Genomic DNA, 22,500 nt, shown 5'->3' with positions numbered 1-22,500 from the left:
GGGGACTGAGAATCTGCATTGCGCGATCGAGAACTCTCTTCACCCTCAACGGTGTGCAATTTTCAGTCACGGAATAATCGGTGCGATATTCCTTGATGGCACGGTGACTGCCGAACGACACGTGAATGTTTTGGAAGGTGTTTTCATTCCCATTACCCAAAGTAACCCAGATCTCCACACGATGGGGTTCACGCAAGACAGAGCTAGACCCCATCGAAGCAGGAAAGTGTGTGATGTCCTGGAAGAGCACTTTGGACAGCATTCTGGCTCTATGGTACCCAGAGGCCACTGGCATGGGCATCGATTGGCCGTCATATTCTCGAGGTCTGAATACATGCGACTCTTTTATGTGGGGCTATATTAACCCAAGGTGTACAGCAATAACAATTTCTGAACTGAAAACAGGTATTGGGAAGGTGATCGACGGCATCGATGTTGCGGCACTGCAGGGGGCCACGCAGAATTTCGCTACTCCTCTGCGCCACATCATCGCCAATGATGGCGGGCATATCGAACATGTCATCACCTAAATCCGAATATCTGTAGTGGCGTTTATATACTGAATAAAGTGTGTTTTTAACAGATTTGCGTTGTTTTATCATAGTTCAATAACCGTCACCCTGTTAAGGACGACTTAGGTCTTTGAAAACCTGGAATCCACGGCTACCGTCGCCAGTGCGAGAAAGTTGACGTGGGTCAGACCATCGTGACGGTACAGGGAAGACGAGCTGAGCACTAACTAGCGCCACTCAGATATGGGGTAGCCAATAAGGTCAACCGTGCCGGAACGCTGACTGTGCAAAGGGCGTAGCATGGATTACGACAGCACCAGGTTTGTGAAATGGGAAGGCACAAAAGGTGGGAAGACAAGATAAAACAATAGATGCAATAAACGTTACTAATCTAAGGGCGCAGTTTATACTGCTCAGCATTAGTAAGGGACGGAAAATTTTCGATAAGATGTGTGTAGGTTATTATAAAATTGGTCTGTAGAATACTTCTTAATCAGTCCGTATTTCTTTTTTTGGGGGGGGGGGGGGGGGATCGCGAAAGTGTTTTTTTTCTTCTACTGAAGTAGAGAGGGTATAAAATGTAGACTGGCAATGGCAAGGAAAGCGTTTCTGAAGAAGAGAAATTTGTTAACATCGAGTATAGATTTAAGTGTCAGGAAGTCGTTTCTCAAAGTATTTGTATGGAGTGTAGCCATGTATGGAAGTGAAACATGGACGATAAATAGTTTGGACAAGAAGAGAATAGAAGCCTTTGAAATGTGGTGCTACAGAAGAATGCTGAAGATTAGATGGGTAGATCACATAACTAATAACGAGGTATTGAATAGAATTGGGGAGAAGAGGAGCTTGTGGCACAACTTGACTAGAAGAAGGGATCAGTTGGTAGGACATGTTCTGAGGCATCAAACGATTGCCAATTTAGTATTGGAGGGCAGCGTGGAGGGTAAAAGTCGTAGAGGGAGACCAAGAGATGAATACACTAAGCAGATTCAGAAGGATGTAGGTTGCAGTAGGTACTGGGAGATGAAGAAGCTTGTACAGGATAGAGTAGCATGGAGAGCTGCATCAAACCAAGGTCAGGACTGAAGACCACAACAACAATAACAACTGAAGTCGCATCCTATGGCTCGCCGCTACCTCTGGCCAATCGTGGTGGAGGAGACGCCTGTGGAGGCAGGAGCGCAGTGCGTGTGGGAGGGGGAGGTTGCAAACTCACCGTCGACGAGCAGACAGGCGGAGGTCCGCGCGGAGCCGAGCGCGTTGGAGGCGACGCACGTGTACTGGCCCTCGTCCTCGGGGAAGACGTGCGCGATGCTCAGCCGCGCCGACTCGCCGTCCACCTCAGCCACGAAGTCGCCGCCCAGCGGGATCAGCTGTCCGGGAGGCAACGAGAGAGAGTCTAAGCAGGCTGTTTACGTTTTTATTGGTAACGCCACGTAGCGCTCTGTATGAAAATCACTGCCTGTGCTGTCTGCAGTCTGTGGCTGGTGGGCATTGTTGTCCGCTATTGTAATGTTGGGCAGCGGCAGTTAGATGTTAACAGCGCGTAGCGTTGCGCAGTTGGAGGTGAGGCGCCAGCAGTGTTGGATATAGGGAGAGAAATGGCGGAATTTTGAGAGCGGATGATCTGTATGTGTGTCCATCAGAGACAGTAAATTTGTAAAACCGTATGTCATGATCAGTTCATGATATACGGTTTTACAAATTTACTGTCTCTGATGGACACACATACAGATCATTCGCTCTCAAAACTCCGCCATCTCTCTGCCCACATCCACCACTGCTGGCGGCTCACCTCCAACTGCGCAACGCTACGCGCTGTTAACAGCCAACTGCCCAACACTACAATATCAAATATTGCAACAATGCAAACCAGCCACAGACTGCACACAGCACAGCCATTGATTTTCATAGAGAGCGCTACGTGGCGTTACCAATATATATATATATATAATGACTTTTCAATACTATTAAGGTAAACACATTGTTTGATCTCTATCAAAATCTTTCATTTGCTAATTATGCCTATCAGTAGTTAGTCCCTTCAGTAGTTAGAATCTTTTATCTAGCTGACAATATTGGTGCTCGCTGTATTGCAGTAGTTCGAGTGACGAAGATTTTTGTGAGGTAAGTGATTCATGAAATGTATAGGTTGTTGTTAGTCAGGGCCATTCTTTTGTAGGGATTTTTGAAAGTCAGACTGCGTTGCGCTAAAAATATTGTGTGCCAGTTTAGTGTTGATCAGAACAGGTAAAGAGCGAAATGTCTGAGTACGTTCAGTTCTCCTCAGCGGTCTGAAAATCAAATAACGTAAGGGGTTTACCAGCACAGTAATTCATTAATTTTTCTAAGGGGACGTTTCAAGATTCAGTGCCACAGCGCGCTTACTGCACACGTACTGACCAAACTAATCACAATGTTTTAGTCATTACCTCTCAAAGTTACTTAGTTATCTCTTTACTTAAAAATGAACGGTCGAGATCGGAACAATATTTCTTTGTTAACCGGTTTCGGCTTATCTGTAAGGCATCTTCAGAATTTTTTTGGCGCTCCAAGAGTAGGAAGAGCAAAGTTACAAAATGTACCATTACATATGGTCTTAAAATAAGATACAGATCGTTGTAGTAAAAATTACAGACAATACTATTGTAAAACTTCCTGGCAGACTAAAACTGTGTGCCGGAGAGAGACTTAGCTCAATTGGGTCAATCTGTGAAGGTGGTGACTGCAGCTGGATACGTAATACCTGACGGAACCTTTGGGTCCTCTCCGTCGCTGAATTGAGGCCATTTTCAGAGCTAGGTGTCGTTATATGGCATCATAGGCATCCAGAAGGATGAGGGGGAGGTCAAGAGTGGGCGCTTATCACACTGCCTAGTCCAGCCCAGCCCTTCGGAACTGGAACACAGTGTTTTTATCCATTACAGAATTTTCCAGAATGAAATTTTCACTCTGCAGTGGAGTGTGCGCTGATTTTGAAACTTCCTGGCAGATTAAAACTGTGTGCCAGACAGCCTCGAACTCGCGGGCAAGTGCTCTACCAACTGAGCTACCCGAGCACGACTCACGCCTCGTCCTCACAGCTTTACTTCTGCCAGTACCTCGTCTCCTACCTTCCAAACTTTACAGAAGCTCTCCTGCGAACCTTGCAGAACTAGCACTCCTCGCAGAAAGGATATTGCAGAGACATGGCTTAGCCACAGCCTGGGGGATGTTTCCAGAATGAGATTTTCCCTCTGCAGCGGAGTGTCCGCTGATATGAAACTTCCTGCCACATTAAAACTGTGTGCCGGAGCGAGACTCTAACTCGGGACCTTTGCCTTTCGCGGGCAAAATGCTCTACCAACTGAGCTACCCAAGCATGACTCACGTCCCCTCCTCACAGCTTTACTTCTGCCCGTACCTCCGCAATATCCTTTCTTCCAGGAGTGATAGTTCTGCAAGGTTCACAGGAGAGCTTCTGTAAAGTTTGGAAGGCAGGAGACGAGGTACTGGCAGATGTACTAGGTGCATTCTAGTTCTAAGGTCTCCGATTTTTTTTCTCCGGACTGGAAAGAGATAGAAACATGCGCATTGTTTTAAAACGAGACCGCATTCATTGTCAATACGTCCCAGAGATGGCAGCACCGTACGGAAGATGGAATCTTACCGCCAGTGGCGAACATGAGAACTGTTTTAAATACTTAAAATGGCGACGTTGAACAGCGTGCAATCATTCGTTTTCTGAATTTGCGTGGTTTGAAACCAATTGAAATTCATCGACAGTTGAAGGAGACATGTGGTGATGGAGTTATGGTTGTGTCGAAAGTGCGTTCGTGGGTGCGACAGTTTAATGAAGGCAGAACATCGTGTGACAACAAACCAAAACAACCTCGGGCTCGCACAAGCCGGTCTGACGACATGATCGAGAAAGTGGAGAGAATTGTTTTGGGGAATCGCCGAATGAATGTTGAACATATCGCCTCCAGAGTTGGCATTTCTGTGGGTTCTGTGCACACAATCCTGCATGACGACCTGAAAATGCGCAAAGTGTCATCCAGGTGGGTGCCACGAATGCTGACGGACGACCACATGACTGCCCGTGTGGCATATTGCCAAGCAATGTTGACGCGCAACGACAGCATGAATGGGACTTTCTTTACATCGGTTGTGACAATGGATGAGATCTGGATGCCATTTTTCAATCCACAAACAAAGCGCCAGTCAGTTCAATGGAAGCACACAGCCACCAAAAAAATTTCGGGTAACCGCCAGTGCTGAAAAAACGATGGTGTCCATGTTCTGGGACAGCGAGGGCGTAATCCTTACCCATTGCGTTCCAAAGGGCACTACGGTAACAGGTGCATCCTACGAAAATGTTTTGAAGAACAAATTCCTTCCTGCACTGCAACAAAAACGTCCGGGAAGGGCTGCGCGTGTGCTGTTTCACCAAGACAACGCACCCGCACATCGAGCTAACGTTACGCAACAGTTTCTTCGTGATAACAACTTTGAAGTGATTCCTCATGCTCCCTACACACCTGATCTGGTTCCTAGTGACTTTTGGCTTTTTCCAACAATGAAAGACACTCTCCGTGGCCGCACATTCACCAGCCGTGCTGCTATTGCCTCAGCGATTTTCCAGTGGTCAAAACAGACTCCTAAAGAAGACTTCGCCGCTGCCATGGAATCATGGCGTCAGCGTTGTGAAAAATGTGTACGTCTGCAGGGCGATTACGTCGAGAAGTAACGCCAGTTTCATCGATTTCGGGTGAGTAGTTAATTAGAAAAAAAAATCGGAGGCCTTGGAACTTGAATGCACCTCGTAAAGCTGTGAGGACGGGGCGTGAGTCGTCCTTGGCTAGCTCAGTTGGTAGGGCACTTGCCCCCGAAAGGCAAAGGTCCCGAGATAGAGTCTCGGTACGGCACATAGTTTTAATCTGCCAGGAAGTTTCATAGCAGCGCAAACTCCGCTGCAGACTGAAAATTTCATTCTGGAGTACTATTGTATATGGCGTTAAAAATAGAGAAAGGTTATAGCCTTTAGCCCTATGGCTGCTGATGCCGTTGTTTGTAAGTTTGTTTATTTTAACATAAGTCACCACTTGCCTTATGGTTGGTAGCATTTTAACACCTTATGTACCTGTACGTGGGCTACGCGAACATACTGTGGGAACTGACCACAGCTCTTGTGAAGCGTTTGCCATTGGCTGGTGATGACGTAATCCGTAGTCGGTGCGAAATGCACACTGCTTAAGCCGTGGCTCCACAGCCATCAGTCAGTCTACGTCCGTGGTATCACGAAAAATCTGAGGAGCCGCCACCAGCAGCCGTAGGGGTAAACGCTACAACCTTCTCTATTTTTAACACCATATACAATAGTACTGTACGTAATTTTTCTGTATTTTATTTTAGAACCATATATAATAGCACAGTTTGTAACCTTGCTGTTCCTACCCTTTCATGGCCAAAAAATTTTGAAGATGGCTTGTAAAGAAGCCGAAACCGGTTAGTACTGAAATATTATTGCGATTTCGACTGTTCATTTTTAAATATAGAATCAGATCGCTGCTCTCAGTGGACTGTGTTGTCAAGATTATGATGTTATCTTTATTCTTTATTTGAAAGTACGTCCCTGCAGACTGTGGCGTTTTGTAGACCCAAGTCAACAAAAAAGTTTGCTCCTTACCCGACACTCAACTGAAGCCACAGAATCAGCTTGTGGATTTCGTTTATGACAAATGATTAATTGGTTCAAATGGCTCTGAGCACTATGGGACTTAACATCTGAGGTCACTAGTACCCTAGAACGTAGAACTACTTAAACCTAACTAACCTAAGGACATCACACACATCCATGCCCGAGGTAGGATTCGAACTTGCGACCGTAGCAGTCGCGCGGTTCCCGACTGAAGCGCCTAGAACTGCTCGGCCACCGCGGTCGGCAGAATGATTAATTAAACTGGTACCAACTGATAAGTCAAAACAGGTGTCTAGAGAATAATATTTGTTATGTGAATACACTTCACAATTCAAATTGACAGTAACATCAGCCATTGGCCAAGTTTGCCAGTGCTTCAAACTCACTATAGAAAGTCATTCACAAAAGTAACGTACTGGGCATCTCACACCCAGACCTCGAGATGTCAGACACTCAGATCGGAACCAAACGTTGTGTCTCGATAGAGTATCAACCAGAATACCAATTTAGTCCGCGCTGTGTGCTGTCGTCCAGTACAAGATGCGTAAACGGTAACTGAAAGTATCTCCAGAGCTATGTAGCACAAGAAAAACGTATCTGTGAGTAATTTTGTCGTAGATCTCGCGTGTACAAGAAGGTAGAGCGTTCAAATACCACCGATAACATTTTTTTTTAAACTATTTACGCGTGAAACTGTTATATGCGAGAAAATTTTCCGAATATGTAAAAGGACTTTTCCGAGTTTGTAGCAATGTTCTTATTGCAGTCTGGTTTCTCTCCGTTAGTTGAAATTATGTGTTTATTATTATTTATTGTTTTTTCGTTTCGCCCTCTAAGGAGCACGCAGAACCATTAATTAGCGTGGGTCTTCTCAGCTTTCTTGTTCTTATCTTTTTTCCCAAAACTTCCTCGTCCTTTCACTATGACCCTGCCTTCTTTCTTGTGTTCATGCGTTTTTATATTTCAGATTCTTTTCCGTCGGCTTTATGATTGTGAACTTATCAGAGTTGATTTTTCTGTCTGTACGCAGTCCGTGTGGATTCTAGTGGGTCAATACAGAGTTCCGTGAGGTCATTCTGGGTTTCTGTTAGCCAGCGTGCCCTGGTTTAGCGAGTTCCTTTGATGATAAGGAAGATTTTCTTTGTTATTGTAGAGGTGTCCATTCTTCCTAAATGTCCGTAGATTTTCAATCGCCTTTTCTGTGCACCTAACGTGAAACGTTCAGTCCTTGAGTACAGTTCTTCAGAGCTTTTGCGCGTCCAGATACAATCTTGTATCTTGGGTCCAAGTATTTTCCTGAGTAGCGAAAGCAAACTGTCAAGAAAACATTGCTGTAAATTCCGAACAGCCCTTTTACGTGTCATAAACGCGTTGTACCATATAACACTTTCACGTATTACAGTAGAAATAGTGTCCGACCCCGGTAGCTGAATGGTCAGTATGACGGATTGTCAATCCTCTGGGCCCGGGTTCGATTCCCTGCTTTGGTCGGGGAATTTTCACCGCCCAGGGACTGGGTGTTGTGCTCTCATCATCATCATCCTATCATGTTCATCGACTGCAGGTCGCCGAAGTGGCGTCAAATTGAAAGACCGGCACCCGGCGAACGGTCTGCCAGACCGTGGGCCCTAGCCATACGATTAAATAAAACAAACTGGAAGTAGTTTTCGTGTGGTAGTCACGTTTATGCTTTTGATGTACTCCGTAGTTCTGGCCCTACTTTTAATTAACGTTTACGCCAGTTCTACTGGACGACAGAACGTAGTACGAACTGAATCGGAGTTTTGGTTGGTACTCTATTGACACTCACCGGGGGTGTCTGACATCTGGAGGTTTCGGTGTCAGCGAGCTACCTCAGCACCACTCAGTCTGAACTGGCTTTTGCCGACTCTCACTAATACGAGGATACAGGGTGGTCCATTGATCGTAACCGGGCCAAATATCTCACGAAATAAGCGTCAAACGAAAAAAACTACAAAGAACGAAACTTGTCCAGCTTGAAGGGGGAAACCAGATGGCGCTATGGTTGGTCCGCTAGATGGCGTTGCCATAGGTCAACCGGATATCAACTGCGTTTTTTAAAAATAGGAACCTGCATCTTTTATTACATATTCGTGTAGTACGTAAAGAAATATGAATGTTTTAGTTGGACCACTTTTTTCGTTTTGTGATAGATGGCGCTGTAATAGTCACAAACATATGGCTCACAATTTTAGACGAACAGTTGGTAACAGTTAGGTTTTTTAAATTAAAATACAGAACGTAGATACCTTTGAACATTTTATTTTGGTTATTCCAATGTGATACATGTACCTTTGAGAACTTATCATTTCGGAGAACGCATGCTGTTACAGCGTAATTACCTGTAAATACCACATTAATGCAATAAATGCTCAAACTGATGTCCGTCAACCTCAATACATTTGGAAATACGTGTAACGACATTCCACTCAACAGCGAGTAGTTCGCCTTCCGTAATGTTCGCACATGCATTGACAATGCGCTGACGCATGTTGTCAGGCGTTGTCGGTGGATCACGATAGCAAATATCCTTCAACGTTCCCCACAGAAAGAAATCCGGGGACGACAGATCCGGTGAACGTGCTTCGACGACCAATCCACCTGTCATGAAATATGCTATTCAATACCGCTTCAACCGCACGCTAGCTATGTGTCGGACATCCATCATGTTGGAAGTACATCGCCATACTGTCATGCAGTGAAACATCTTGTAGTAACATCGGTAGAACATTACGTAGGAAATCAGCATACTTTGAACCATTTAGATTGCCATCGATAAATTGAGGGCCAATTATCCTTCCTCCCATTAAGCCACACCATTCATAAACCCGCCAATGTCGCTGATGTTCCACTTGTCGCAGCCATCGTGGATTTTCCGTTGCCCAATAGTGCATATTATGCCGGTTTACGTTAGCGCTGTTGGTTAATGACGCTTCATCGCTAAATAGAACGCGTGCAAAAAATTTGTCATCGTCCCGTAATTTTTCTTGTTCCCAGTGGCAGAACTGTACACGACGTTCAAAGTCGTCGCCATATAATTCCTGGTGCATAGAAATATGGTACGGGTGCAATCGATGTTGATGTAGCATTCTCAACACCGACGTTTTTGAGATACCCGATTGTCGCGCAATTTGTCTTCTAATTCGCACGAAGTAATGGCCGCTATCGACAGGGGATCTCAAGTTGATTCCGTATTTCTAGATTTCCGGAAAGCTTTTGACACCGTTCCTCACAAGCGACTTCTAATCAAGCTGCGGAGCTATGGGGTATCGTCTCAGTTGTGCGACTGGATTCGTGATTTCCTGTCAGGAAGGTCGCAGTTCGTAGTAATAGACGGCAAATCATCGAGTAAAACTGAAGTGATATCAGGTGTTCCCCAGGGAAGCGTCCTGGGACCTCTACTGTTCCTGATCTATATAAATGACCTGGGTGACAATCTGAGCAGTTCTCTTAGGTTGTTCGCAGATGATGCTGTAATTTACCGTCTAGTAAGGTCATCCGAAGACCAGTATCAGCTGCAAAGCGATTTAGAAAAGATTGCTGTATGGTGTGTCAGGTGGCAGTTGACGCTAAATAACGAAAAGTGTGAGATGATCCACATGAGTTCCAAAAGAAATCCGTTGGAATTCGATTACTCGATAAATAGTACAATTCTCAAGGCTGTCAATTCAACTAAGTACCTGGGTGTTAAAATTACAAACAACTTCAGTTGGAAGGACCACAGAGATAATATTGTCGGGAAGGCGAGCCAAAGGTTGCGTTTCATTGGCAGGACACTTAGAAGATGCAACAAGTCCACTAAAGAGACAGCTTACACTACACTCGTTCGTCCTCTGTTAGAATATTGCTGCGCGGTGTGGGATCCTTACCAGGTGGGATTGACGGAGGACATCGAGAGGGTGCAAAGAAGGGCAGCTCGTTTTGTATTATCGCGTTATAGGGGAGAGAGTGTGGCAGATATGATACACGAGTTGGGATGGAAGTCATTACAGCATAGACGTTTTTCGTCGCGGCGAGACCTTTTTACGAAATTTCAGTCACCAACTTTCTCTTCCGAATGCGAAAATATTTTGTTGAGCCCAACCTACATAGGTAGGAATGATCATCAAAATAAAATAAGAGAAATCAGAGCTCGAACAGAAAGGTTTAGGTGTTCGTTTTTCCCGCTCGCTGTTCGGGAGTGGAATAGTAGAGAGATAGTATGATTGTGGTTCGATGAACCCTCTGCCAAGCACTTAAATGTGAATTGCAGAGTAGTCATGTAGATGTAGATGTACTTATGTGCGGATTAACTGCGACAGCAGCTGAAACACCTGCTTGGCCGTCATCATTTGTTGCAGGTCGTGATTGACGTTTCACACGTTGAACACTTGTTGTTTCCTTAAATAACGTAACTATCCGGCGAACGGTCCGGACACTTGGATGATGTCGTCCAGGATACCGAGCAGCATACATAGCACAAACCCGTTGGGCATTTTGATAACAATAGCCGTACACCAACACGATATCGACCTTTTCCGCAATTGGTAAACGATCCATTTTGACACGGGTAATGTATCACGAAGCAAATACCGTCCGCACTGGGGGAATGTTACGTGACACCACGTACTTGTACGTTTGTGACTGTTACAGCGCCATCCACCACAAAGCGAAAAAAATGGTCCAACTAAAACATTCATATTTCTTTACGTAATACACGAATATGTAATAAAAAAGGGGGTTCCTATTTAAAAAAACACAGTTGATATCCGTTTGACCTATGGCAGCGCCATCTAGCGGGCCAAACATAGCGCCATCTGGTTTTCCCCATCAAGCTAGAGGAGTTTCGTTCTTTGCAGTTTTTTCGTTTGATGCTTATTTCGCGAGATATTTGGCCCGGTCACTATCAATGACCACCCTGTATATACACACGTCTCTCCTCAACAATTTGAGGAATGTGAAGTCACTGCGTGGGATTAGCCGAGCGGTCTTGGGCACTGCAGTCATGGACTGTGCTGCTGGTCCCGGCGGAGGTTCGAGTCCTCCCTCGGGCATGGGTGTACAACAATTTAAATAAAGTTAGGAACATTTACAAATTACAAGGGTAACGTACTATAGCTCCTAATGCTACTGGTATTATAACGGATGTTGTGAAACCTAGACAATGATGTTGCATTGCAAACAACAAATTGTGAAGGCGCTCACATGGCAGACAGCCACCGAAAGTCTGGTCGTTCTGCGAGCCCGTCAGTTTCCATACTCAACAAATTGGGCCTCGCAGACTCTTATGACCTGAGTCTGTTACAAATACAGTCTAAAGGAAAACCTGCAACAGTGATCTGCATCAACTTGTCACCATGGTTTTGATCACTACCATTTGCATTTGGATACACGTGTACAGAAGCTTTAGTATTTTCAGTTAATATGACGTTGAAGTTGTCTTTTGAAACGAAACTTATCTTTTATTGTGCCAGTTCTTTCAAAAGCTGCAAATAATATTACCCGAAAATTATTCTGTAATTCGGCGTTGTTTATTCTCGTTAAGACGAAGTGCTATAACCTTTTTCATTAGAGTTTCCTGTAAAACCGTACTCGACAAGCAATTAGCGACGGTGATATAGGGTACTGGGATCAACTACTGAATCTACTGTAGAATGTTTCTTGGGCTGTACTGCACATTTTTTTCAGAAACAGACGGTCGACGTAGTAAATTTAGTCCTTTCAAAGTGTGACAATGCTCTCATTCAGTATCGAGGTAATGGTATTCACAGGGTGCGTCTGTTTCTCGTTACTGTTCGCTGTAAGGATGTGGCACAAGAGTAACAGGGACTGGCAACCAGTGCTCATACAGATTCCAGCGATCGTGGCAAGGTAACAATTCGACTTCCTACTGGCGTTTGCATGTGAAATGTGAATGTAATTTAAGAGCGAATAGACATGCTAACGATGACGGTAAGTCGTTTACGCAACAAAGGAGAAGTTACGAACCAAGAGTGGACAAAGAAATCTCGTATGGCGCGCAGAGGATGAAATCTGGTAGCAAAGGAATAAACGTTCTGAACGTGAACGTAACACTGTTCTCTCGCTGTGCTGTAAGCACTTAGCTACCTTTACTCTGACATAAGACAAGAGAAGCATTTTTCTAACACTGGCTTTTCCTCCACAAAAAAGTGCTTCGAAATGTTCGATCGCTGCTATAGAAAGCCTATCTGTTGTTAAACACAAAACAATTTAATTTTTACCTCTACGAGATATTACAAACGTATCCCGGATGACTGGGTATTGTGTGATGTCCTTAGGTTAGTTAGGATTAATTAGTTCTAAGTTCTAGGGGACTGATTACCATAGATGTTAAGTCCCATAGTGCTCAGAGCCATTTGAACCATTTATCCCGGATGGTAATTTGAGCTCTACGTTCACGATTTTTAGCGTAACAATGTTAACACTGAGCACCCGAATACCTCTTCCGCATACGGTAAATATCTCTACTAATAACTGAAGTTTAGTAAGGATTAGTCTGATTGCATGATCAGTTGTGTTCTCGAATGCACCACATCTGCTAAGAAGAAGTTCTCCACGTAACGCTAGGAAGCTCTGTCTGCTATATAAATCGCATTGCCTTATTGTATATATATATTTACCTTTAAATTTAATGAAACTTATAACATGTGTTAACTCAAAACACGATCTTGTGGGCTAGCACTTTCTTCTACTACTCCTTCAGTTCTTACTTGTGGTTGCAACGAAACCTCTTTTGCCAAGCAAAAACATGCATGTATAGCCTCATATGTTTTGTTGCCTATCAGTGAGCAATAAACACTAGCCTTTCGAGATTTAAGGCGTCACGACGCCAGAACCGCTGTGGACGTAATTCTGACTGTGCGCTTTTTACCGAAACTCGGTATTCCTTACGGCATAATTTATATCCTCACCACACCGATAACTTTGTACTGCCTGAAATACAGTTGCCATTTGAAAGAGCCTTTCGTATTCTTTTGATGTAATCTGAAGGTACTTATACAACGTTTACATGTGTTATCGGCTTTAGTATACTTGGCGCACCTGTTCTTGTCAAAATGGCACGCGGCGACATTGTATTTCGCCTTGAAAGCGACAACCTTTCGCGCGCAGGAGGTAAGCGGGTTGCCGCCGAGTCACGCGCCAGGTGTTTTCCCATAAGCAACGGCGCGGTAACGATAGAACAGTAAATATCAAAGTATTCCAGCTTTTCACAACAGAATAATGCCACCATTGGTGTGTAAAATTTATTTTTATTTTTAACTATAATTTTATCAGCCGTGTCAACGGGATGTACGTTATCAAAACATTCTGACTGAAAGTTGTAGTTCATAGAGTATCTACATACATACAAGATGAAAATTATTGAACTACATGAGAATCGTCATAAATTCTGAACGGTTTGTATTGGCACCTTCAAACTGCAGAGTTGGCCGCGGGACATGATGGTAATTAATGTGGTTTAGCGAAAAAGGCCACTCTTATTTGGATTGATCCGTCAGTAAGCAAAACTGTCGAATTGATGGGGGGGGGGGGGGGGGGGGGGGGAAGTCTGAGAATCTACATTTCGCGATCGAGAAGGCTCTTCACCCCAACGAGTGACTGTGTGGTGTGCAATGTCTAGTCACAGAATAATCGGCGCGATATTCCTTGACGGCACAGTAACTAGTGAACGATACGTGAAGGTTTTGGAAGATAATTTCATCCCCATTATCAAAATGACCCTGTTTTTGACAAGATGTGCTTAACGCAAGACGGAGCTCGACCCCCTCAAAGCAGGAGAGTGTCTGATGTCCTGGAGGAGCACTTTGACTACCGCACTGTGGCTCTAAGGTACTCAGAGGCCTCCATTCTCCGGATCCGAACACATGCGACCCCTTTTTGTGGGGCTACGTTAAAGACAATATGTACGGCAATAACCCCAAAACCACTGATGAACAGAAAACAGCTTCCCAGGAGGTCATCGACAGCATCGACGTTCCGACACTTCAGCGGGTCGTGCAGAATTTCGCTCTTCGTCTGCGCCACATCACCGCCAATGGTGGCAGACATGTCGGACATGTCGTAACCTAAGTCCGTACATCTGTGGTGACGTTTACGTGTTGAATAAAGTGCGCGCACGCCTAGTTTCTAACTAATTCAATTTTTTTCTTATAGTTTAGTAATTGCCACCTAGTAAATGAATTTTATAATTATGATAGTAGTCTTTGCTCATATTTTGGTACAAACTATAATTTAGTTTTTATGGACTCAGCCTCTGGTTTCGACCGCTAATAGAACCTCTCCATGTTATATGTTGGTACAAACTATAATTCAGTTATTTATGGAGTCAGCCTTTAGTTTTGACTGCTAAAAGCAAGTTTTCATGAGGCTGCGAAAACAATCTGAAGTACTCACATAAAAAAAGTTTTGCATCACCCCGGTTACCAGATCTACTGAAGAAACACATTGACTGGGGCTATTGTATCACAGACACAGTCCCTTTGACTGTTCAGACATGTCACTAAACCCGCCCAAAGATGGAAACAACCATGCATGAGCAGCTCCTATTAGACGAAGAGGGCCCGACAACCGATCAGCTCCAGTCATCCCACCGGCAAGGAGGTACACGGCTCGTGTTGTCTGTAGCTCAACCATGCCTAGACGGTTAACACCGCTGTTCCATCGCGTCTGCATTGTAACTTTGTGCCAGGAAGGGCTCTCAACAAGGGAAGTGTCCAGGTGTCTCGGAGTGAACCTAAGCGATCTTGTTCGGACATGGAGGAAATACAGAGAGACAGGAACTGTCGATGACATGCCTCGCTCAGGCCGCCAAAGGCTACTACTGCAGTGGATGATCGCTACCTACGGATTATGCTCGGAGGAACCCTGACAGAAATATCACCTGTTGAATAATGCTTTTTGTAGAGCCAACTCAGGACTCAACCTGTGCACAGTAGGCTGCATGATGCGCAACTTCACTCCCGACGTCCATGGCGAGGTCCATCTTTGCAGCCACGACACTATGCACCGCGGTACAGATGGGCCCAAAAACATGCCGAATGGACCGCTCAGGATTGGCATCACATTCTCTTCACCGATCAGTGTCCCAGTGTCGCATATGCCTTCAACCAGACAATCGCCGGAGACGTGTTTGGAGGCAAACCGGTCAGGCTGAACGCCTTAGACACACCGTCCAGCGAATGCAGCAAGGTGGAAGTTACCTCCTGTTTTGGGGTGTCATCACATGGGACAGAAGTACGCATCTGGTGGTCATGGAAGGCGCCGTAACGGCTGTACGATACGTGAGTACCATCCTCCGACCGATGGTGCAACCGTATCGGCAGCATATTGGCGAGGCATTCGTCTTCATGGACGACAATTCGCGCCCCTATCGTGAACAACTTGTGAATGACTTCCTTCAGGATAACGACATCGCTCGATTAAAGTGGCCAGCATGTTTTCCAGATATGAACCCTATCCAACATTCCTGGGATAGATTGAAAAGGACTGTTTATGGACGACGTGACCCTCGTACCACTCTGAGGGATTTACGCCGAATCGCCGTTGAGGAGTGGGACAATGTGGACCAACAGTGAATTGATGAACTTGTGGATAGTATGCCACGACGAATACAGGATTGCATCAATGCAAGAGGACGTGCTACTGGGTTTTAGAGGTACCGGTGTGTTTAGCAGTCTGGACCACCACCTCTGAAGGTCTCGCTGTATGTTGGTACAAAATGCAATGTTTGGTTTACATGAGCAATAAAAAGGGCAGAAATGATGTTTACGTTGATCTCTATTCCAATTTTCTGTACAGGTTCCGGAACCAAGGTGATGCAAAACTTCTTTTGTTGTGTGTATTTCATAATATTCTGTGGATGTTTTCTTGGGTATATACAATTATTTAGATTAAGAGAATGATAGAATGGCATTCCGAACGTGTCTACAAAGCCACGGCAACAAATTGTCAGTTATCCCTATGTAGCTCCACAGTGCAAAAGTGACCTCCGAATTATCTTTCATTACGTAACATTATATTAGCCTGCTTAACATATATTAGCTTTTAATGCGGGTTTTCAGGGCCACTATTTACATGCTTATTGATTTTTGTTACTTGGGCATTACGCCCATGAACAAAATTCAACTATTGAGAGTTTGTTGGTGTAGCTGTAACGCCTTGTTAAGACTCCGTAGTCTAGAATTGCACTGTTTTGACCCTAAATGTCGGTCAGTTTAACAGGAGGAGAAGTCGTGGAAGTAGAAAAAAGAATGGTCAGTAGATATGTGATAAAGTTCTTCTCGGTGCATTTAGGATATTCTATAGTTACTGGAGAAAAATTCCTACGTCGCTCTGTCATATTTTGATGGTTCAGGTAGTGTAAGAACTAGAACGTTAACCTCGATCTAGCTCTCCGATTAGGGAGATGTGCTACATTAGTCAGTCAAGAGAACAATGATGAAGTAGAATAATTAGCAGAGTAGAACCGTAGTGTTATGCCACCAGGTACAGTGATCACTTGTTGTGTCTGCATCTAAAAATAGGTCCCTTTATTCCTTACGACAAGCACACTCTTCCACAGTATCGTGTGGCACATCGTGATTCGCAGTGCAATTCAGTGCTGAGCAAAATACGAAACTGGTGCACCTGGAATGAAATGGTATTCTTAAGGAGTAGAAACCTGAGGTTGTGCATAAGATGTAATGATAATTTTTCAAAACACGAAGTGAGAGTTTTAAGATGGCGTACCTACAAGACCTGAAAGTAATACGCGCTGTATTTACTCCTCAGTAACGAGGTTACTGAAACATATAGCTCTCGACTTTCGAAAATAAACGGATAAAACAATAACTGGGAAATAATTTGCAGAAAAAATTTGCCTAAATGGCTCGTGTGCTTAGTCAGATGCTGAATGTAATCTGCGTGGGTGTACCATTAAATGCTGACGACGTTTCAGCACTTCAGTAAGAAACTTGTAATTATCTACGGTAAGCTGCCTTCAAAATTCGTTAGAATATTCCCACACGTACCATGTGAGTGTGCCTATTTTACACAGGTGGAAAGGTGGACAACTTCGATTTGCTACGGATGGGGAACCCTTGCAGTGTACGTGCGCGGTTAGCAAAAGACAGCTGAGGTTTGACTAGCGCTCCTCTTTCGCATTTGCTCAGCACTGAACTGCACTGCGAATCACAGTTTGCCATACGATGCTATAATAGAGTGTGGGACTCATAAATAATAAACGTTCCTACTATTAGCGTAAATCTGAGATGCCTTAAGTGCAGTGCAAATTATCCTGAAAAAGTTAAACATATGGGGCCACACGGAAAATATTCCCTAGCAGGCTGTGTATTGAGAATGTTGCGTAAAAGTAAGTGTTCAACGATATCTAATAGCTACTTACAGTCACTGCATATGGCAACAGATGCTCTACAAGTATTAGAGGAATATTTGTTTTCGATGTAGATTACAGAGAGCCAAGGAAAATAAGAGCAAAACATTTTAGCGATGCGCACGTATTGACTAATTGCTCTATGATTACGGAATAGATCTCTGAATAAGTTCTTAAAGCAGTAAAAAAAAGTTTTTGCAGGTACAGATCAGAGCTTGGCGAACAGAAAGGAAGAAAACTGAGGCACTGCTAAGAGAAATTAAAGTACAGGTAACGATTAGAAAAAAAAAATGTTGTTCGTGGAGGACGGTTTTGGTAATAACGGAAGGATAAATCCATGATACTCAGATTAGAGCTGGTGCAGATAATGCGGTACCGACAGTGTGAAGAAATAAATAAAACTGCAGAAAAAACTTCGATAACCGAAGATAAGCACTAGCTTCAGTACAGGCAGATGAGTAATGGTGACTGTCTTAAATATTTGTGAAGGATCAAATGCAATTGTAAATTATCTGGAAATTCGCGTTAATCTACTTATGTGCCGCCTAATAACTAATATTGCAAGTGTGTGTAACGTCCAAAAATCAGCTGAAAGCTGACGTCCACTATGTATCTAACAAACATTTCGCAGTTATTTCTATTTACCAGGAGTCTATGTTATTGCTATAATCTAGCGCAAGCACCAAGATTCAGAACGTTTCAGACAGGTGGAATGCGGACTGAAGTGGATTTTTACTAGTCTACGTCCAGTAGTATTCCTTAAGTAACGCGATCACTGTCAAGTGACCTCTTTTAGCCCATCGTTGGTACTAGAAACGATCATTTGAAACAGTTTTTCAGTAGAGGTTTTTTGCTGTATCAGGCAAGAACTTTTGCTAGTCCGGTCTGCGAAGCGTCTCTGCCGTATCCTCTCGCCTCGTGACCAGTCTCCCAGCAAACTGTTTTCATAATGGCCATCTCTGCTTGAGAATTACCACCATTAACCGCGACGAACAAAAATTGCAGGTTCAACTGCTTTAATCCTCGGAGTATGCTCGGTTACGGCAATTACATGCAAACCTTGCACTCTTATTAGCTCTTAAATGCTAGCATTTTTAATGTCGATCGGTACACTCACGTTGTATCATGCAGTTTACTTCTTACAACTTGCTCCGTTGCCGTCTAGAATCTTGATATTTTCTCACCATCATAGTCTTCAATAATCTCAGTCTGCCAATGAGCGAGTTGGTTCTGTGTACAGAGCCTCAGCCTCAATAACGCACTCTATTGCGGCTCCTATCGCCTATCTTATTAGACATGCATTCAGTGCCATTCATTTTTCCACATTATTCTTAAGTAGCTAATGAATTCATTTCCGCTCACAGCTTGGAAGTATGTCCCGTGGCACGTTTCAAACAGACTATAAGACCCAGTGAGGTACTAAAAATAACTGTCTGTAGAGCTCAGATTGCTATTACATGAACAGGTAAGGATTCTTGCTTTATTGCTTTTTTTGTCTTTGTGTAAAAGTGAGGTCAAATTTCTGTGAAAATAAACAAGACTGTAATGTATGTATTATGACCAGTAGTTCTAAATGTGATTCGCCAGATCTGTCAGCGGAGCCAGACACCTTCGTAACGTCGACTAAGACCACCACAGTCTTATTTTTGCATTTTTGATAACCGTTTTATAGATGTAGTAGCGAAACAAGAACCAGACAATATGTTCAAGAAGAAAGAGGGAATAGTCGAAATGTCATAGCACAAAGATTTAAGCAACTGGAAACACCACCAACGTCCTTCACTGAAGTTAACAGAATTATGAAATTTTCGGAACCAAAAGCTCACGTGATGGTGAAAATTCGAACAGGATTTGGAAGGTTCGTTCCAAATTAATGTTAATTTTTTATGGTGTGTCAAACATTTTTCTTTCGTATTGTGAATCATGGTACACTTTCATAAATACTTACCTTTTGAAGAATTCATGGCGGTAAATCCTCTGTTCCGACTCATACTTTTAAAAAAAATGTAAAAATTGGTACCCAATGATTGAGACAATGCTGAAAGTGGAGACAATTTTAGAGACAGGGAAGAAATCACGAATGGAGTCCGCGGAGTTCAACAATGCGTCCAATTTTTCTCCCTTATTTTTATGAATGGCCTTTCACTTAACATGCAAACAGAGCTAATACTTTTTGCAGATGGCAAAAATGTTCTGATTAATTCAGTTCGACAGGTAGGGTGTTAATAACGATTTTCAAAAAACTAATCTGTCAAAAAACTAAAAGTATTTATTTATTTCACGCTCGGCTGTGAGCTATTGTGACTCCAATGTTATGCTGTTTAGAGTCGTGAAGTGTGACCTATGTTTATGTAAACATCTTGCATCTTTGAGGACTTTCAATTCAACTGAAGGAAAGATGAATGGCTTACCTATCTATTGTATTTCTTCTTTCTCTGATGATGGTCGCTACGACCGAAACTGGTAGAGAATAAAGGATAATTCGTACAACTGATAACTAAAATGTAGTTCTTCAAACTGAAGGAATTCATAGTGATTGTCAGTCCAACGTGACTAAATTGCAAAAGCGCCGTCACCATATTTTTGGAAACAAGAGGGACCAATCTTTAGGAGTACAGTCTGTTTAGTTAATTGTTGGTTTCACCACGTGCTCAGCAACTACTTGTTTGATTAATAAAGAGGCCGCTCCAGTTGCCCTATAGAACTTTATTTAGTCCACTACCTGTTTCGGCATTTTTGTTACGCCATTCTCAAGTGTATCCGAAAGTGGCATACATGTGGTGAGTGTATAACGTGTAAAATTGAAGATTTACAGGTGATTCTAAAATATTTCTGTTTGGTGATGGCACTAGCTTGGTAGTAAAGGACGTTGTGAGCAACACCGCCACTGTTTCAACTAGTGCAGTTCATGACACAAATTCATGGCCTGTAGAAAATAAACTAACGGTAAATCAGAGTAAGACTCAGTTTTTGCAGGTCAACAAAATCCGACGTTTTAATTTCACAGAATGGGTACATGATTAGTGACACTGAACGGTTCAGATTTCTAGGTGTCCAGATAGATAGTAAGCTTGTTCAAAGACTTAATGCTGCCATTTTAGTATTCGAAGGCTATATGAAGTAAGTGACCTTTCGACACGAAAATTAGTCTACTTTGCTCCTTTTCAATCGCTTATGTCGCATGGTATTACATTTTGGGGTAACTCTTCCCATTCTAAAAGGATATTATTGGCTCAGAAACGGGCAATTCATCCAGTATGTGGTGTAAGCCCGCGAACCTCTTGTTGACCCTTGTTCACTAGTCAGGGTATTTTGACACTGGCCTCTCAATATACATATTCTTTACTGCCGTTTCTTGTTAATAATATCAGCTTATTCCCAAGAATTACCAGCTTTCAATCAGTTAATACTCGGCAGAAATCCAATCTGGTTTTGGATCGCACTTCCTTGACTCTTATGCAGAAAGGCGTGCAGTATACTACTGCATCCATTTTCGATAAGTTACCACAAAAATTCAAAAATCTTAGCAGTAATCCACGCGCTTTAAAATCGAAACTGAAGAGTTTCGTCACTGAAGAGCTTCCTCAGGGGTGAGTCCTTCTCTACCGTCGAGGAGTTCCTCGAAAAATTAAGTTGATTCCCGTGTTGTGTTGTTGACTCCGTTTACAGAAACGTTTCATTTTATCGGTTATTACTTTTATGTTGTAATTTCATGTACTGACATGTACCATGATCTTGGAGATTTGCTCCAGAATTTGGTTAGTATGGAACTAGATGTGGAAAAAGAGAGGCTTAAATATGTTTATGTACACATAGACTATAAAACTTACAGTGGATAAGTAATGACCAAAAGATATCAACACAAGTGTGTTAGATTTGTAATCTTATTGGTTAAAAACAGTCTTGGTTGCAATTTTAGTTTTCTATTTTTCAACGACGCATTTCGCCTTATTTAGACATCTTCAGGTTATCTTAACTTGGTATTTCTTAGAAGAATCCTTCAGTCAGTGTAGCCAAAGGGCATCGTCGAATACATCAGGCCAACATCGCCTTCGTTTAACTCAGTAGAAACTTGAAACTTCCTTCAGATTAAAACTGTGTGCTGGACCGAGACTCGAACTCGGGACATTTGCCTTTCGCGGGCAAGTGCTCTACCAACTGAGCTACCCAAGCACGACTCACGCCCCGTCCTCACAGCTTTACTTCTGCCAGTACCTCGTCTCCTACCTTCCAAACTTTACAGAAGCGCTCCTGCGAACCTTGCAGAATTAGCACTCCTGAAAGAAGTTTGGAAGGTAGGAGACAAAGTACTGGCAGAAGTACAGCTGAGAGGACGGGTCATGAGTCGTGCTTGGTAGAGCACTTGCCCGCGAAAGGCAAATGTCCCGAGTTCGAGTCTCGGTCCGGCACACAGTTTTAATCTGCCAGGAAGTTTCATATCAGCGTACAATCCGCTGCAGAGTGAAAATCTCATTCAGTAAAAACTTTTCTAGATCCACGCGAGTGACACCAAGATTTGCATATGCTTACTACCTGAGCGCCCATCTTATTCTGTTACTCGCTCCTGTAAACGGTGAAACGTCCCCTTAGAAAAATTATACGTGACTGTGCTTAAACTGACACACAATATTCTTAGCGAAACGCAATCTGACTTTCAATAATCCCTACAAAAAATGGCCCTGACTAACATTAACCTATACCTTTCACAAATCACTTACCTCACAAAAAATCTTCGTTACTCGAACTACTGCAATACAGCGAGCGCCACTACTGCCAACTAAATAAAAGATTCAAACTACTGAAGGCACTAACTACTGATAGGCATAATTAGCAAATGAAAGATTTTGATAGAGAACAAACAATGTATTTACCTTAATAGTCATAATATATATAGCAGTTCATGACATCCATTCTTA

At 43.3% G+C, this 22,500-nt stretch overlaps 1 protein-coding gene across 2 annotated transcripts in view; it reads right to left on the bottom strand.

Moving 5' to 3' along the window:
* Positions 1-22,500, bottom strand: part of LOC126266718 (titin homolog) — a 1,013,152-nt gene that overhangs the window by 295,838 nt on the left and 694,814 nt on the right. For both annotated transcript variants that reach the window (XM_049971188.1, XM_049971189.1), the window contains exon 23: positions 1,729-1,885. In XM_049971188.1, the coding sequence (XP_049827145.1) occupies positions 1,729-1,885 (157 nt within the window). The remainder of the gene's footprint in view (positions 1-1,728; positions 1,886-22,500) is intronic.

This window comes from Schistocerca gregaria, chromosome 4 (assembly GCF_023897955.1).
Source record: "Schistocerca gregaria isolate iqSchGreg1 chromosome 4, iqSchGreg1.2, whole genome shotgun sequence".
NCBI classification, from domain to species: domain Eukaryota; kingdom Metazoa; phylum Arthropoda; class Insecta; order Orthoptera; family Acrididae; genus Schistocerca; species Schistocerca gregaria.
The sequence above is the reverse complement of the archived record's forward strand: the minus strand, read 5'-3'. Positions and strand labels throughout refer to the sequence as shown.